This window comes from Lactuca serriola, chromosome 4 (genome assembly GCF_051521515.1).
Source record: "Lactuca serriola cultivar US96UC23 chromosome 4, Lser_US96UC23_V15, whole genome shotgun sequence".
Classification (NCBI taxonomy): Eukaryota; Viridiplantae; Streptophyta; class Magnoliopsida; order Asterales; family Asteraceae; genus Lactuca; species Lactuca serriola.
In genome coordinates this window covers 123,336,140-123,355,041 of record NC_136411.1, presented here as the reverse complement: position 1 = coordinate 123,355,041, position 18,902 = coordinate 123,336,140, and the positions used below count along the sequence as shown (strand labels likewise).

At 35.3% G+C, this 18,902-nt stretch overlaps 2 protein-coding genes across 2 annotated transcripts; one reads left to right on the top strand and one right to left on the bottom strand.

Annotated features, from left to right (window-relative positions):
* The first annotated feature begins 2,745 nt into the window (after window positions 1-2,745).
* LOC145100333 (uncharacterized) lies at window positions 2,746-3,442 on the top strand. The gene has a single exon (XM_079037647.1). The coding sequence runs from the start codon at window positions 2,796-2,798 to the stop codon at window positions 3,276-3,278; it is 483 nt and encodes a 160-aa protein (XP_078893773.1). The 5' UTR covers window positions 2,746-2,795; the 3' UTR covers window positions 3,279-3,442.
* A 1,902-nt stretch (window positions 3,443-5,344) lies between these two features.
* MRL1 (Pentatricopeptide repeat (PPR) superfamily protein) lies at window positions 5,345-13,687 on the bottom strand. The gene is made up of 19 exons (XM_079039855.1): window positions 13,281-13,687; window positions 11,578-12,343; window positions 11,258-11,471; window positions 11,059-11,122; window positions 10,456-10,600; window positions 10,240-10,355; window positions 9,861-9,989; window positions 9,583-9,756; window positions 8,692-8,856; window positions 8,367-8,507; window positions 8,102-8,201; window positions 7,763-7,871; window positions 7,572-7,663; window positions 6,781-6,871; window positions 6,402-6,636; window positions 6,235-6,327; window positions 6,021-6,069; window positions 5,854-5,947; window positions 5,345-5,720 (listed from the first exon to the last, which is right to left on the bottom strand). The coding sequence occupies exons 1-19, from the start codon at window positions 13,623-13,625 to the stop codon at window positions 5,495-5,497; spliced, it is 3,348 nt and encodes a 1,115-aa protein (XP_078895981.1). The 5' UTR covers window positions 13,626-13,687; the 3' UTR covers window positions 5,345-5,494.
* Window positions 13,688-18,902: the final 5,215 nt, after the last annotated feature.

Here is an 18,902-nt window from a genome sequence, read left to right as displayed (position 1 = left end):
TTGTTAAGGTCCCGATCTTAATTTTAAGGTCTTACCATTAATTTTAATATCATACAAGCGAAAAATAATCACAATCATACTAAAATCTATCTGAGATCTTAGGTTCCGACTAGGATCTTAAGTTTTTAACGTGATCCGATCCTACCTTTTTAGTTTTTATTATATAGTTAAGTTAAAAAATTTGTCCATACAACTTGAAATAAAGCATCACATTCGGTAAGAGGCAAAAAAATTCATTGAGTGTCACCGCTTCATCCTTTCATCTTAAATCAGAGAGAGTATCATGACACTTATTCTATTCGCTTTATAATCTTGTGTCTTTATTTGTATATGATCATGATCATCTTATTTTTTTTTTTGTTTTTGATGTTTTCTTCCTAATTTTTGTAGGTTCTATCAGTAAGAATTATGTTTCATGTTTAAAAAGTTAAAAGTTAATTTCGACCATCGATGTCTTAATCATTATCAATTTTAATGATTAGTGTCAATGTTAGATTATCCCACTTGGTAGAGATTTTGCCTCTTAGATTTAAGGTCTCAAAATTCTAATCCGGATGTTGACGAATTTTATTAACATGGCGATACTACCTTCAAAACTAAACATCCGATAAAAAAAAGAGTAATGCACAAATAAAACATTGTAAATATGAACATTAGTTCATTTTGTTAGGATCTTTCGATCTTGATCCAATCTTTCGATACCAATTTTCCAAACAGTATATCGAATATAGATAAAATTCAGATCATAACAACCTAAGTATCAAGTATTATCACTTGTATTTTACTATATTTAATTTACAAAAAACATCATAAATGGTCCCTGTGGTTACCAAAAATATGAAGTTTAGTCCCTGTGGTTTAAAAACCTCATAGATGGTCCTTGTGCTTTCAAAACTTTTGACGATTGGTCCTTATTACTAACTCCGTTAAGTTTTGTCCGTTAACTGAAGGGCATTTTCGTCATTTTACTACCACAAGGACCATTTATGATGTTTTCACTTAATTAAAAAAAATGAAATAATAAAAAGGGTCTTTCTCTCTCTCTCTCTCATAAACAAAAACAAAAACATAGACATACATACGTACATCAGTGATAAGGCACCATATCTGTATATTAACTTCATTTTTGTTTGAAATTCGAACCAAAACAAACACCCATATTCCAGTTCTTGTTCGTGTGTGTCTGCTGGACCCCCTCTACTTCAATAACAATCCATGTTTGTTGGACTCCAACTCTATTTGACTCTCTTTATGTTCTAAAGGAAATCGATATGGGTTTTTTCGGGTTCTTATCATCCGAAGGTGGTGGTGAGGCGACTATTGGCAGCAGAGGGAGTGGTGGTTGTATGGATTCGTGTGTATCGAACACCCTTCTTCTATGTATTCGTTCTCATAATCGATTGATACCCATCAAAGAAACACATGTATCAAACTAGAAATTGGACCCAAAATTTCATCACTCATGTAGTGAAGTGGGATTGGTGGCTCAGATGGGATTAAAGAGCGATGATATGGTTTCATGTTTGGGTTCATTATGATTGGGTTTTCAGGTGAAGAGAGGAAGGGTTTTGTGTCTTTGTGGTCAAATATTGGAGACATTAGTTGTAAGCTGAGGTGTTCTTTGAATGAAGGTTCGTAATATCCCCAATTTTGCACGTATAATCAATCATCATCCATGGGAACTACAAAAATACCATACGAATCATATGTTTTGTGTTATTCAAGATAAAATTATAATGCCATTCAGTTTCTAAGGAATTAGCTATGGAACTATTAAAAGGAATAAGCAAAACAGAGGAGGCATATTGATTCAATTATTAAAAGAAAAGTAATTTTCGTTCAGATTCAATGTGAACATGGTGATTCAATCAATACAAAATCTAATTGCATCATCGAAGAATAGTTCAATAATCAAATCGTACCATAGGAAGATGAAAACAACAAAAAGATTTATAAAAATCAGATTCACACATCAGAGAGATTTACATACCGTGAGCGCCTATTTCATAGTAATTAGAGCGCTGGCAGCCGCCATGGTGATGGCGAAGAGATAAAAGCGATGGCAGATTAGATATAGCTATGATCTATGAGATACTTGATGTGGTTGAATCGCCGACCTACCGGACAAACAGACACTCGACAATCTCCCGGAGGTGATAGATCTAGAGAGAAGAAGAAAAAAAAAGAGAAAGATAGCATGTGGAGTCTGGTTCTTCTAACAGTCGAAGACGTTGAAAGCCAGAGAGAGAGAGAGAGAGAGAGAGAGAGAGAGAGAGAGAGAGAGAGAGAGAGAGAGAGAGAGAGACCTCAACATTTATTCCATTTAAAAAATTAAGTGAAAACATCATAAATGGTCCCTGTGGTTGTGAAATGACGAAAATACCCTTCAGTTAACGGACAAACTTAATGGAGTAAACAAAAAGGACCAAACATCAAAAGTTTTGAAAACACAGAGACCATAGGTTTTTAAACTACGGAGACTAAACTTCAGATTTTGGGTAACCACAGATACCATTTATGATGTTTTTTCTTAATTTACAGATTTTTTAAGAAGCGTCGATAATTTTCTCTCTCACTATACTCTAAAGTCTATCTACACATAAATAACAAATAAGAAAGTCCACAGCGTCCCAGCGGCTAACATGCCTTTAATCTCGGCGTGAGCGTGACCGATCACCATCTCATCTCCACCTCACTCCTTTTCTGGTCAAAGCCGTCTTCTACTTCTATATAATTAAAACGCCTTACTAACTTTCACACTAACACTAACAAACAATCACAACTCCCCAATCGCCATGCCTATTGCTATCGATGACTCTTTCAAGCAACCAGGTTCTGTTCCATTCAAATGGGAGATTCGACCCGGTGTCCCCAAGCTCCACAACCACCACCAACTACCACCGTCAAACTCAAACCACCGCCCTTCAACCCTCAAGCCACCACCCTCCTCCCTGATCTCCGCCTCCCCACGAACTCAATCCAACCGATTCCATTTTGATAAGCCGCCACCACCCATGATTGGACGTCAACCCGAGGTCGTATCATTGGGTTGCTTTCAACCCCGGAAAGGAGGCCAAATTAGAAAAACCAACAAGCTCCATGCAGACACAGTCTATAAATCAGACATCGAGACGCTGTCTCAATGGTCTGTGTCGACTCAGAACTCAAGATCGCCGTTTTACAACTCATCACCACCGTCTTCTTCCTTCTCGTCCTACCGATCATCACCGGTGATGATGGCAAGTGATGTGGAATGGGCTGGGTACGGTTTGTTTTAAGTCGCAAGTAATTAATGTTCTTTAATTTAGTAGTAAATACGTGCATCTCAAAGAATATTGTATGGTATAAGTTATAACAGAACAATCATGTCGATTGATTATTGTAACTGTAATCAAGATTTTCTTCGAGTGTGGAAATAAATGTCTTTCTTCATGAGGGTATATATGATCGAGTAATTCTAAATCTTGCTAATAAGGTATTGATTTAAACGATGGTATTTTATGGAAAAAACACCTATCATATATCTTGATCGATCACAAAATAAATCCTATAGTAGCTAGAACGATATGATTTAAGTTGTGCATAGAGAGTATAGACATTTAATTAATATTGTAACGTCATATTTTGACAATGGTGATTAAACTTTAAAATAAATAACTTTAGCTTCGAGACATTAACAGAAATATTTGCACCCCAATATGTATTTTAAGTCTTGAACTATGCTTATAATTGTCATACAAATACAATGATTTTTATGTTTCGATGTTTTCTATCATCATTTTATCTTTTTTTTTTGGATACTTCTGTAGATTTGTTGAGACTAAGACCATCTTGGCTACCTCAATTTTTATCTTTCAAAGACCAAAGACCTGCATATACCGTTATACATGGCCATAATTTTACAAAAAACTAGTTACCAACTTTTTGTTGGTGATTTGTATCACTAATATTATTTAAGTGTAATGAAATCAAGAGCGGACGCAGGACGCAGGACGCAGGATTTTATAGTAGGGGTTGCACAGTAGTAGAAAAATTAAAAATTTCAAAAATTTTCGAAAATTTTTCCACTGCGGCCGGAAAGGTTAGGGGTTGCCAGTGCCACCGTGTACCACCCTTAGGTCCGCCCCTAAATGGAATTAATTTGTTGATCAATGTTGCATTGATAAATATTAAATAAGTTAGGATGGTGTGGAATATACATTTGTTTAAGTTTATCTTGGTTGAAAATACACTGCTATTTCCTGAAGTGAAGGGTGTTTGAGGGCAAACCCCCTCGAAGCGAAGTCTAAGGGCCAGTGCCCCTGGTTTGTTTTGACCCTAATCCTAAACCCGGCTTTAAGGGAGTTTAGTGATAGTTTTGTAATAGTTAAAAAACTATCATATTATAGTTTTGGTAGATTTTGGACAAGGTGATCATATACGAATTTTGGTACACAAGAGCATACATCTTCTTCATTATTTGTTCTTGAATACTTTTTATCTGATTAAAGATTTTGGTGTGTACCACCGAAATGATTTAATGTGAAAGTGTGTTTCATGACTCTAAGTAATCCAAACATTCTAAATACCCTAATTTTCTAACACTTTTAGCTGATAGCAACGTCTAATTAATAATTTTGTTGATTATATTAATTCAATATAAAATGAATATATTTATAGAATTTGTTTATATATTAATTTAATATTATTCAAAACTTTAATGTATTGTTTTTCCTTTTCCTATGAAATGAAAATGGTTTTTTGAAGAATTCTATCAAAAGAAACTCTTAAAAAAAGGTCTCATACAATTTTTAGAGGATTTCTTAGATGAATTTAAGGATTTCATAAATGACATCCGAAAAGTCGTATTTTTTTTTTTTAATTCATTTTTACACATAAAAATTACAATATCAAGCTTACTGCAGAAATATCGAATCCTCAAAAGTTTTGATCTATTATTGATCCAATAAGAAATCCAACAATTTGACTCAATTTGTGGATGAATGCGTGGGTCGATCCATGACCATATATAATTGTAATTTTTTATTTAATTAATGATGGTTGACCATGAAAGATGTCTACTTCAATCTCTCAGAATTTTTTAGGGCTAAAAATTTTCAACTTTATCTTTTTGTTCCATCTAGGTGGAAATGAGCATAAAAACAAGTTATATGCTAACATGGACTCCATATGTATAGTTTTTGGTGAGAGATTAAACAATTGATGATATTCTTATGACCTAACTTTTTTATTACTACTATAAATTAAAGTGGTGGACATCCCACCCCAAACTTGGATAAAAAACTTAGTTCACATATATAAAAAAAAAAAAAAAAAGATTTTAAAGATACAGTGCAAGAGTAAGTTTAAAAACTTGAAAATATATAATATAAAACCTAAGTATATCAAAACTGTACCTATAGGATATAATAATGATCGACCAGGACCAGGACCAGGATTATGATCTTATTAACTCTTCTCATGTTTTATACAAATCTAAACGGAATTAGAGTTTTTACTCAAAAGACAAATTGGTTGATCGAATGTGACGCTGCTGATTGGTGATTCCTTTGCCCAAGGATGAACTAAAACCTGTTGGCTTTCCACCATAAGGCGATGAAAGCTTGGGTGAAAGCCATTTCTTGACAACAACACCATTTATTCTGATTTTTCCAAATGACTCGTTTCCTATGTATGACATCCTTAGCCTTCTCAATAATGATGATATAGCTTGGGTAACTCTGTTCATCATCATCAACAACAACAAGATCAATGAAACACAATAATCGACTTAACTGCAAGAAATACCAATTTACTCTCATATAATTGCTTATAAATATGATGTTGATATATATATATGATTTGTGTACTGACCTTCCTGCAACATTCATTGTTTTATCACCCATGGGAGCCTTAATTTGTGTCTTTACTATAGGCAACAAGATGCTTATGTTGGGCAATTTCACACCTGAAATACAAATCAATATCAACCACATATAATTATATAATAATAGTAATAAAAACAGGGTGGCATTAATTACCAGCAGCTAGTCTATGCTTAAGACCCTTCAAGACTGTCAAGAAGTAAACCTGAGGAGTTTTCACAAAACCAAAAAGTATTTATTCAATTTGTTGACTTGAGAGGATGTAATTATTATAAACAGGGGAAAATGTAGCATCGTTATGCAAGAAATAGCAATGTAGTTTCGTTGGTTGCTATTTGTTGAATTTAGTTTGATTGATAATTAAGTTTACCTCAGCCATATATATTGGTAATTTTGTGACATCCACAACTATGGGGCTTTCTTTGAGAGATACACAAGGAACAATTCCTAGTGAAGCAGCTTCCTAAAATAAATAAGTATAAAGAAATGTAAGAGATGTATAAACGAAAGCAGAAGAGTATAAATATGATAGCAAACCTCGAGCAAAGAAAAGGCACGGGGATCGTATTCACCGAAGCCATCAATGAGAGAGCAGAGATTTGAGCCTTTTGATGTATCATCAGCAATTACTCCCAGATTCTCAATCAGTCTGGTTTTTAAGGATGAATCTTGAGGAAGTCTTAAGCATCCCAAGACTTGTGATAATACTTCTATTGTTGGGATACTACCACCCTTAACTGTTTCTCTATATACCATCAACACTAATGTCGTCCTACACAGCAAATCATAAATCATACCAAACCACTTATTTCAATTTCTTTTTAACATAATACTTTTGAAAAATCTACCCGGTTATAGCAAGTTTCTTTTCTATACTAAATTACTAATACACATATAAAAAGGAACGGGTTTATACCATTCACTGTTTATCTGCAAGCGCCCTGAGTCAAGAGACAAAATCGGCTCACCAATCATACAAGCTTTCTCAAATCTCCGGTACAACAATGCTTCAACATCACACATTAAGGAAAATCAATTCAAATACCAAAAACGGATTATCCAGATGATAAAAAGAAAAATTATATACTAATAAAGGCAAGAAATAGCCATGTAGTTTCAATTTCTTTTCTTTCTATTACAACATAACATTCTAAAAATATCTACCCAATTCAAGCATTGTAGATTTAATTTTTTTTCCCTTACAAAGACATTTTACTTTGAAAAATCTACCCAGTTATAGGATAAATTTTCTTTGTATTTGGATGATATTGCTAGAATTGGATAAAATTTTCAAACTTCACTTCATTTCTTTCTTTTGCAACATTGTAATTTGAAAAATCTATCAAATTATTGCAGTAAAATACTTTTATTTGGAGGATATTGCTATAATTGGTTAGATTTTACAAACTACACTTCATTTCTTTCCATTATACCATTGACTTCATTGTACTTTGAAATATTTAAGTGTTTGTAGCATTCTACTTTCAGTTTTTTTCTTATTAGGACATTGTACTTTGAAGAATATACCTAATTATATCGGTGGAAATTGCTTTGTATTTTGATGCTATTACTATAATTAAGTAGATTTTTCAAACTAGAATGTTGTAATATGAAGAAATGAAAATAGTATAATGTTATGATAAACATATGAGTTAAAGTAGATTGCTATTTCTTACATTCAACCCATTGAAAAAATATTGCTCTTACCAATTAAACACCGGCACATTACAAGATTTGGGGAAACGCCATCCTTTTTTGCTTGAGAAAGAAGCATAAGACCAACTTGTAAATCGTCCTTTCTGTATAATTCCCAAAAGAAAAAAATTACAATATTCAGCTAAACTGATTCATGAAAATTAATAGAGAAGTAAAAAGTATTCTTAAAGTTTTGCAATTACTTTTCACTTGCCACCAATAAAATGGAGTATGTGATGGAGTTTGGGCGTAAGCCTAACTTCTTCATCTCTGAAAGAATTTCCACAGCCTTAGGCAGTTCATCTCCATCACCTGCACCATCACATTTCACAAATTTATCAATACATGCATTATAATAAAAATTCTTTAGGATTAAATTGAAGACCAAAGTGAAATAAATAGCAATATACTTTCATTTTGTTTTCATATTATAGCATCTCACTGAAAGTATGTTGCTATTTCTTGCATTGAACCCTAATCTGAATTAAGAAACAAGCGTGAAAAGAATCCCAGTGGAAACTGGCAAAGGGAATTACACTTACACAAGGCAGTAATTAAGGCATTCATCATTGACACCACTGGTTTCATCCTCATGCTTTTGACATATTCATATAGCTCCAATGCCTTTTTCCAGTTTTTTGCCTGGGTATATGAATTGGAAATTATTTCAAAACTGTTAGAATTGGTAATATCTATAGCAGTGAAAATTGCTTTGTACTTGGATGACATTGCTATAATTGGGTAGATTTTTCAAAGTGCAATGCTGTAATAAAAAAATTATTATATAATGGATATGATAAAACATACATTGCTACATGCTCCCATCAGTGAGCTATATGATACAATTCCCACATCTATTCCTCCCTTCTTGGCTTCTTGTAGAATTTCAAACGAAGCATCTAACTTCCCAGCATGCCCTGCCACATCTATTAATGCACTAAAAAACATCTGCAAGAAAATAAAAAAAGAGCACTTGTCATTTATAAAACAAGACATCCATAACCTTTTACTCAAAAGATATTAAATTGTATTCTCTCAGAGAACTAGTTTAATGATTGTTATAGGCTAACACAAATGAAATAATTTCAAAAATACTTAAAATCTCATTCTAACAACTTGGAAGGATAAATACCTCATCAGGGATGATCCCGTTTTTTGTCATATCGTTATAGACAGAGCATGCAAACTCCCAATCACCATGTCCACTGCAACTGTTGAGAGCAATGGTGTAAACTTCAGGAGTACCTTTGATGTTGAATTCTTTAATCATACCATATATCTCTCTCGCCCTTTCAACCTAAAACAATTCCAATCTCCCATGTCAACTGGAATAAATCGCTAACAGAAAATAAATGCAAGATATACAAAATAAGAGATTGAGGGGGCGTTTGATTCGCAGAATGTTTTTGCAAGGAACAGAATCTGTCAAAGGAATTGGAATATGAGGGAAGTCTGAGGGGCTGCTTGGTTGGCATTAAAGAAATGGAATTCGGGGGAAAAGGATTCCAATTCCCTCGAATTCATGTGTTTGGTTCAACTTGTAAATTTTTATTTATTTCGCTATATCATGAGGGTTTTTTAGTCTTATAACAAAAAGAAGGAAGAAAGGAATTGAATTCGTATTATCTATTCCTAGGAATCGCGAAAGCTTCATGGATTTTGAAAGAATTGGAATTCAAGATTCCATTTTATGTTTGCCAAATGGATCAAACTCAATTCCGTTTGAATCCTTCAAATTCCATGTTTGATGGATTTCACTTTTCCTACGGAAGGTTGGGAAGAATTCAATTCCATCCTTCCTTTTTTTTTTTCTATTAAAAAATCAAAATACCCTCACTTTTATTGTTAAATTCCATACCAACCAGATGCATGACAGTTTTAGATTCCAATTCCTTCAGATTCCATTCCTTCCAAAACATTCTATGAACCAAATGACCACTGAAGGAACTGAATTCCGTCCATTTGGAAACCAAACATGCCATGGAATGGAATCTCAAATTCAAATTCAAATTCCATATCTAACCTGACCAGCATTGACACATGCTTTCATCAATGCTCCAATTGTGACATGATCTGGCTCTATTGGATGTGTCTCTGAATTCATTTCTGATAGCACATCAAATGCTCGATCCACTGCTCCTGATTCACCACATGCACTGATAAGCGCATTGAATACAACTCGGTCTGGTTTCACATTCTACTGCATGCATGTACAAATCAACTCTATAAGTACAATTCTATCATTGGATACATTTTTTTGTAAACTACAATTCCTTGATAAGAAAACGACTCTTGACCTACCTTTGACCTCATAATACCATATGCACCAAATGCCTTGGCAACTTGACCAGCTTTGGCACAACCATCAATAAGTGCACCATATGTGTGAACATTTGGCTCCACTCCCAAGTTTACCATTTCATGGAAAACCTGTAAAAGTACAACAAAACATGTGATAGAAACTAGGGTTAATGCAGGAAATAGCAATGTACTTTTTCGTTTATAGTACTATAGTTAGGAAGTTTTTTCAGCTTACAATGCCTTCATAAGTTATAAGTACAATGTTGTAATAGAAAGAAATGAAAGTAGGATCCTATAACAAACAAATAAATGGAAGCATATTTTTTGTTTCTTGCATTTAGCCCTAAAGACTAGAACTGGAAAAGATAAGAAAACATACCTTAAACATTGTATCAACCTTTCTACTCTTAGCACAAGTTGAAATTAGAGTTGTGTAGAGTTTACAATCAGCTTTTAATCCAGCTTTTTGGACAAGTTGCAAAACCTCGAAAGCTCCTAAAATATAAGATGTTATGAAAATATGAAGATAATGACTGTATTCCAATTCAATTTGTGTAGAATTGAAAACTCAACAAAATTATATAAAGACTATTACCATCTAAATCTTGAGAGTGTGCACAAATAGACATAAGCATATTAAATGTGCTCAAAGTCGGATTTGGAATGAGATTAATAAAACGGAAAGCTTCCTTCACAGCTTTCTGGATTCTACACACGCGGAGAAACCCCATATGATAAACCTAAAACCATGAGCAAATTCATACAAAAGAATAAGACTTTATCCAACGGGTAGGCTAAAATTAAAAAGGGTTAAATGCTAGAGTTAGCAACTTTTTATTCGTTTATTATAGCATTCTACTCTAAGTTCTTTCTATTATATTATTGTATTTTGTAAAATCTACCCAATTATACCAATCTCATCCGAATACAAAGCTATAGTTAGATAGATTTTATCAAAGTACAAAGTTTTGATAAGAAAGAAACTGAAAGTACAATGCTATAATTTGGAAAATTTTCAAAGTACAATGCCATAACAAGAAAAAAAAATTAAAAACTACAATGTTTAATAGAAATAAACTGAAGTAGGATGCTATGATACACAAATAAATGAAAGTATGTTGCTATTTCTTGCATTTAACCCACAATTTAAAAAAATATGATGACCATCCAATTAAAGGTTAAAAAGAGGCATCCTTACATTATTCATGTCTAACAAACCTTTTCTTTCCAGATATTCAAGCTTCTCTAAGCAGTCAGTTAACCTACAACAAGAAACATAAAATTTACATGAACCTTCACTCCAAATAAACTTTTTGATTGAGATAATGCCATGTCATGTCATGTCATGTATAACAATCTGGCCCTTATAGTACAAATTACAAACACATGAATGTTACCTGCCCTCTTTGAGAAATCGATGGTAAGCACGTAACTGCTGTGATGAATAATCTTGGTTGCTTGCTTGCTTCTTAACTTGTGATACTGGGAACAAAATTTTCAAGTCATCTTTACTCAGCATAGCTTTTTCTTCTCCTTTCTTCCAGAAGTTTCTCCTTCCATTAGGAGTGCCATTTTCGTATTTTCCATTAGGCGACTTAGCCTCAAACTTTTCTGGAAAATAAATTTATTTCTCATGTCAAATAAGCCCAGAAACACAAACATAACTACTAAACATTTACATAACCAGCCTAAAATGTCAACCATTTCTAGAAATAACCTGCAGCATGAAGAAACTCCTTGGCAGAAAATCTTTCAGGATGAAATATGGAATTATTCGCTGATGAAGAAAAGAATTTATCCCCAAAAGAGGAAATCCCAGGCATTGCTTTTGTACTACTAAGATTTTCCATGCCACTCATTGCATAATGATTCGTCTCATAGAAGGAGTGTAATCCATTATGGGTGAACTTCTTATCTGGAAAGTTATACCTACTTGCATCATGTTCTTTAGTAAGCCCATGGGTTTTCTCTCCAATTACATTACCTCCTGCCACCATACTGTTTGAAGGAACAGAAGCAGCAATCAACTCAGTTTCCACCACTAGCTTAGGTAACTCAGAATCATGCTCACTTTCATGTTTCTCATCAAAACAGACAACATTTCTTTCTGTGGGTGGAATACACATTACATCACCTGATCCAAGAAGCATGCTGAGTGACTCTTGAGATGATAATTCCATCATGTTAGGAGGTTCCTCAAAAGATGATTCCAACATACTGAAATCCTTTTTGAAAGATGATTTGACATCAGATGATACTGAAGATTCTAAAATGCTGGAAGCAGTTGTTCCATTGAATTGTGTCTCTGTTGATTCGTTAGCAAGATCATGGCTGATGTCTTTAACCTCCATAACTATATATTTGCTTCCCTCATCACATTTCTCATTTTCCAGAACAAGATTCGATGAATTTTGTTCATTAAAGGTGTGATTTACTGTACTTGAGCTTTGTTGGGAATCTGTATGATGAAGTGGTTTGGATTTCTGCAGAAAACGGGATAAATATTAGCAGCTGGCTGCAGTAAACAGATTTTCTATGGTGTTTAAGGAAATTGGATGAAATGAAGGAAAACAAGATAAAAATACACGAACATTGACCTCCTCAAATAAAGGTAAATTGCATACTCCCTCACTTAAACACTTGATGTCCTCATCAGGCCCACAGTTCTCACTCTTTTTCCATGTGGGATGGGTCGTTACATGAACTGTTCAAGTATTATAGTGAATATGTTTGTAGTTCTAAACTTATTTCTAAAACAAAAATGCATATAACCTGACCAATCTGATTATTTATTCTTATTGTTTTGCTTCTTTTGTTGTCTAGGCTTAAATATATAAATAATAAATAATTTTGACGACAAAATTGTTCCAAACAGAATTAAATCTAATGCATTCAATGTAGCTAGGTATTGTGGAACAAAGACCTAACTTTCATACAAAAAAATTGAGTTTGAGACATGTCCCAACCATATAAATTTCTGACTTCAACCCCATGTACATGTCTGTGTTGTGTATGGATCACTATAAGCAAGAAAAATAAGGTGCCTTATCTCATTTCAACACATGGTGCAATTACACATAGCATCCTGTTAGACAAAATTTTGAGTTCAGAATGCTATGTGTTAGTTGTAGTTATTGTACTTATCTCTCAAGAAACTAACGAATTCTACCAACTGAAACTACAGGGAGCTGTAATGCAATTTGAGCACTACAACACGCACAATACAAGAAGGAAATCAAATAATATGTTATAATTCTTTGGCTTCCTTCTCATAATCAATTAGCAACGAGATGAATTGCGGCTAGATCATATGATTGATACAAATTGATTTTAATTTTCCGAATGTTAAGCTAGCACTTCAAATGAAAAGGAGAGGGATCATAATTGACCAATTAATCGTAGTTAATTTAGCTGAATTACCTTATTGGATCTATCATCATGCTTTTTGTTGGAGTAACTGAAATAGTAGACGGTGAGAGCTGAAACAGCGACAAAGGAGACGACAACAACAACCGTTTGCAGATCCAGAGCCGCAGATGTTCTGAAGATAAGCCTCCTCTTTGTTCTAATCGATGGACTATGAAAATGAACACCCAAGCCTAACCCAAGCCCTAGGCTGCAGCATTTTCTCCGGCGAGAAGGACGACGAAATTCGGGGCCAAATAATTCGGGGCGTAACGAGATGGTCGGAGAAATGCAAGAAGTGAAGGGAGACGATAATGGATGTTGATTGGGTCTTACAAAGAAGACGGAGCTCACATCCATCTGAGGAGGATTTGGATATGAGAGTTTTTGTGTTTGTGTTTGGATAGAGAAGAGAGTGAGTGACCAAGATATCAACGTTGGTTAATCCGGTGGCGTTGCTGACGTGTCATTGATTGGTGGTGGTTATTGTGGGAGCCGCGCGCAATCAATCAGTTATTATCTACACTGCCCCACCTTCCTTCACTGTTTTCCTCAAAACGTTTTCGCCTTTTTGCCTTGTTTACTTGATGATAATTTTTTTTTTTTTTTTTTTTTAATCTTGATAATTTTATTCATTAGTGTTGTGATTTTTTTAGTATTAAACCATTTATCATAAAATGTAGAAAACCTTAATAATTTAACTAATTTTTGTGTTTATTTAAAAAAAAAATAATCACTATAAATTTGTTTTTGCAAAATAATCATCATTTTCGGAATGACCTATTTCGGAATCCGTTTCAGACTATGTACCTGGTCCGACCCATCAAAGACATTCCAGAATGCCTACTTCAGACTAATCCGACTTGTTTCGGATCTCGATTTACAAAATCAACTTCTGGAATTTATTCTGATTCCTTCCAGAAAAGTAACTACACTACAAACTTATCCTGACACATTTCGGCCACTACTACACATTTCAGAGTTAAGAACCAAAGAAGATATGAAACACAATCTTGATGATCTAGCAGTTGTCCAGATAAGTCCTTTACTTTTACACTTTGAATAGTTTAATTTTAAGATTATTGTTTTTAGTAACCAAGTCTAGAACATAGAGAACATGTGACTTGCAATAGATGTTTACATTAGATTTAGGACAAACCTAAAATTAGTTTACTTATTTGTATTTGAGTATTATACATCGAAAATTTGTATTTCGGAACAAAAAATACCATGGAACATCTCCAGAATTAGGGATGAGCAACATCTCCAAAATTAGTTTACTTATTTGTATTTGACTTGTAATAGATGTTTACATTAGAATTAGATTTAGGACAAACCCAAAATTAGTTTATTTAATTGTATTTGAGCATTATACATCGAAAATTTGTATTTCGGAACAAAAAGTACCATGGAACATCTCCAAAATTAGGGATGAGCAACAGACAGGACCCAGAACGAATCAGCCCGAAGACCGTAAATCGTGAATTACCTTACCCGAAAACAGGACCAGTTTAGAGTGTGTTGGTCCGGTTCCGATTCCGCATACCAAATGGACCGAATTAGACTTTTAGCAACATTGTTTATGGTTTCGGTCCGGTTACGAGTACCAAACCATAAGGACCAATCACACATTTATTATTTTTTTTATGTGTGTGTAATTGTTGATCATGTAGTTAAACCATAAATAAAAGGAATTAATAAAACAACAATGACATAAAAAGAGACTAGCAACATTAGTCGCCTTTGCTTTGGGTGTGTTCGACACGGAGCGTTTGGGAGCTTCTAGCTTCTAGCGTTTGACATAACGCTCCGTTTTGAACAAAAAATCTTGTTCGACACTACAAGCTTCTAACGTTTAGTTTAAATAAAACGCTTCAAATTCAAATGCTACTTCATGTAGCGTTTAACAAAACGCTACAAGCTATAAGCTACCCGCTAACAACTAATTTTGCCGAACACGCCCTTTAAATCCCAAATATGATTCACTTTTAACCCTCACCTCGACATCTCTTTACATTTCAGTCCAACGGTAATGAATATATATATATATATATATATATATATATATATATATATATATATATATATATATTATTTTTTTATATTACTTTTACTTCATATGTTACAATTTTATCAAAAATAAGAATTGTGATTATTTAACTTAGCAAAAATAAACGGATTTTTTAATTCCAAAACGGAGGAGATATAACTTGTAAGTTGTAAATCTAAAATAAATATTTATGTCGTGTGAATTTTGTAACACCGTAAATTTCAGAACAAATTTTCGTTTAAAATAATCATTTTATTATTAAATATACTTGTTTAAAAATCTCATCCATAATTGAATTACAAACATAGCTTCATTTTCACTTGCATAGAAAACCAGGATCCTCCAAAATATGACTCTTTCTCTGGTGTGTACAATCAAGCCGGTGCCGCCCCGTGATACTGAAAGAAACCTGAAACAACATAACACAAACACTGTAAGCACGAAACTTAGTGAGTTCCCCAAAATACAACTTACGCACATACGCCTTTCCAGGCCCTGACCTTCCGGTCCATGTGTCTCAGGGGACTTCCGTCCCTGCTGGGTAAACCTTCCGGTCCACAACACAACGCCTTCCGGCCCATAACATAATCGCCTTCCGGCCCATAACATAATGCCTTCCGGCCCATAACATAATGCCTTCCGACCCATAACATAATGCCTCCTGGCCCACATAACATACAAAGCACGTATAACAATTAACTTATCACATATAGCACATATATCTCATATCATATCCGACCTTCCGGTCACAGTCAAACCCTTCCGGGTACAGTATAGTGAGAAGACTCACCTCGCGTGAATGTCGAAAGCTAGCAAATCCCGAAGTCACTCGTACTCGATCCGCCGAGCTACAATCTCCCTATAACATCATACATCTCTTATTAACACTTTTATCTTCTAAGTTTGACTATCCCTAAGAGGTCAAACATAGGTCAACTCTGGTCAACGGTCAACGGTCAACTTGACCTGACTCGGCGAGTGCTAGGGCGACTCGGCGAGTCTAGACGTCCTCACCAATTCTCTAAGATTCCCTTTCTACTCGTCGAGTATCCTCCTTGACTCGACGAGTTTCTCCTGGAAGAATCGCGGGGCCACCCCGACTCAACTCGCCGAGTCTGAAGAACAACTCGACGAGTCCCAGTTAATCTTCAAGCTACTCGCCGAGTCTGTTCATCGGACTCGGCGAGTCCATGCCATGCAACCGCTCAAACTGCTTTCTAAGGTCAGAACTGCTCCGACCATTCATAGGTCTGGCCTTCCTAGACTGATTCAACACGTAAGGTCCTCATTTCGGTGCTCATAATACACCCCATGACTCATAATTTACATTTTGACCTAAGGCATAAGGATTCCAATCCAAAACCTCCATTGATTCCCGAAATGCTCAGGCATGGGACATTCTGGACTTCCAAAGATCCCAATACAGGGTTCCAATCGTTTGGGGGACTAAGGTAACACTCAATCTAGCCACAAAAGGGTTCAATAAACCCTAAATCCATATACACATCAACATAGAAGGATGCAACTCGAAATATTACCTGAATAACGTGCTCTCTGTGTCCCCAATCCTCAGAACGTGGCTTCCCTTGTTGTTCCCTTAACCAAGCCTTCTCTTCCTTGCAAAACAACACTTCCAAAATCAATAATGGTCTTCTACATTGCTCCAGATGCTCACAATCGAATTAGGGTTTCTCTCAGAGGACTAGGGTGAACAATGACGGCCATAAGGTCCCTCATATACGTCCCAAACCTGAACGGTTAGGGTTTTCGCTAAACAGCGCAGACTCGCCGAGTCCATATCCGGACTCGTCGAGTCCAGTCGCGAACCCGCGATTAGATCCGCGATCCTACTCGGCGAGTCTAGGCTCCAACTCGCCGAGTCCCCTCTTAAAACACCCAAAATCATAAATATAACAATACCTGAAATTCCGGGCTGTTACAAATTTAGCCCTTAATAATAAATTAATATGTATTACTTTATCACGAAATTTCCCAAAAAAAATCATTCTAAATGAGCTTAACAGTGTACGTCGATCAATAAAACGAATTAACCTTTGGTTTCCGATCCGATCTGTGTTAAATCTTGTATTTTAGGTCCGGTCCGGTCCAAACCCGAAACCTGATTATTGGTAAAAACAAAACCCAAAACCGACCCACTAATATGAATATCTGATTCGATTCGGGTCGGGTCCTTTTTTTCTGGTCCAACGGGTCGTATGCTATCCGGAATGCGAGGAACTACTCCGGAAACGAAGAACACTTTGGAATGCGAATAACAGGTCTGAAATGTTCATCACATTTCGTTCCAGAATACCATTTAAACTTATGATTTACCTTAAAATTAATTTGTTTGTTTTTATTTGTAGCATGACAAGATTTGTAAAGCATTAATTACACTAACTTGAAAACCAGAAATTGTTGCGGATATTCTTGCGTCACTCAAAGACATACTATTATGCGATACTATGTTCTGAAAGTCATGTTTTGGGAGGTTGTTAGATGTTCATGCGGTGGTAGAAGGGGATCTTGTACTTCTACATTACGCGTTTTTCCACGAAGTTATGACGGACCCTCGAAGTGAAGTAGAGGAAATGGTTTTTGAGGTTGGGGAGTATGAGTTGTCTTTCGAGAAGAAATTTTTTTGTCTTTTCATCGGCTTCCAGTTTGGTGAATGTTTTTTGCATCCGTTTCTGATGCCGCCTTCCAATCCCGTGTATTTCCTATAACCGAAGAATATCTTCGTGAAATTAGAACATGTGGTTCATGTGTTTGGAAAATCAATTAATGAATTATCGGATGAGGATGCGGTACGTGTATGTCTTTTATACTTGTTGAAGAAGGGTTTTAATGGGCGGTTTCCGGAACATCCGGACCATTGTAAGTTTCCTTTTCGACCCTTCCTTAAACTAAATCTTTGGAAAAATGGTCGTCCTTTGGCTAGTACGCGGGGTGTACTCTATGAGTACGCTTAGCGTACTAGCTAAACCTTGGTCGCGAGCATCGCCCACGTACGCTGGACGTATGTGGGGTTACGTTGGGCGTACTCATGGCAGGGGAAAACCCTAATTTTTAGGGTTTCCATCCTATTTAAAGACCTTAATTCCCTCATGATCTTCACCCTCTCAGCCTCCTTTGTCCTTTAAGTGTCAAACTTGAACCCTAAACCTCTTGCATGCATTTTTGAGCTTGCCTTGGTGATTTTGGTGATCTTTGTTGGTTTTGAAGAAGAAGGAAGTTTGGGAAGAAGCAAGGGCAAGGAAGGAGCTTGTAGATCCAGAAGTTTGGCACCATTTCCAGCTCTTTAAAGGTATAAAGTTTGAACCTTGTCCATTGCATGCTTAGATCTAGTTTTAGGGTGGAAAATGTCATCTTTTGGTCCCATAGTTTGGATTCTTGGAAGTTAAGGAACTTCAATCCATATGAGTTGTCGTTTTGAGCTCTTGGAGGTGTTATGAGTCATAAAAATTGGATCTTGATGGTTAAGCCTCAACCATGCAAGTGTTAGGGACCAACCAAGTGTGCTTATGAACTTGATTCATGTTTTGAGCCCCACCCATGCATGCAAAAGCATAAAGTTTGTAACTTTA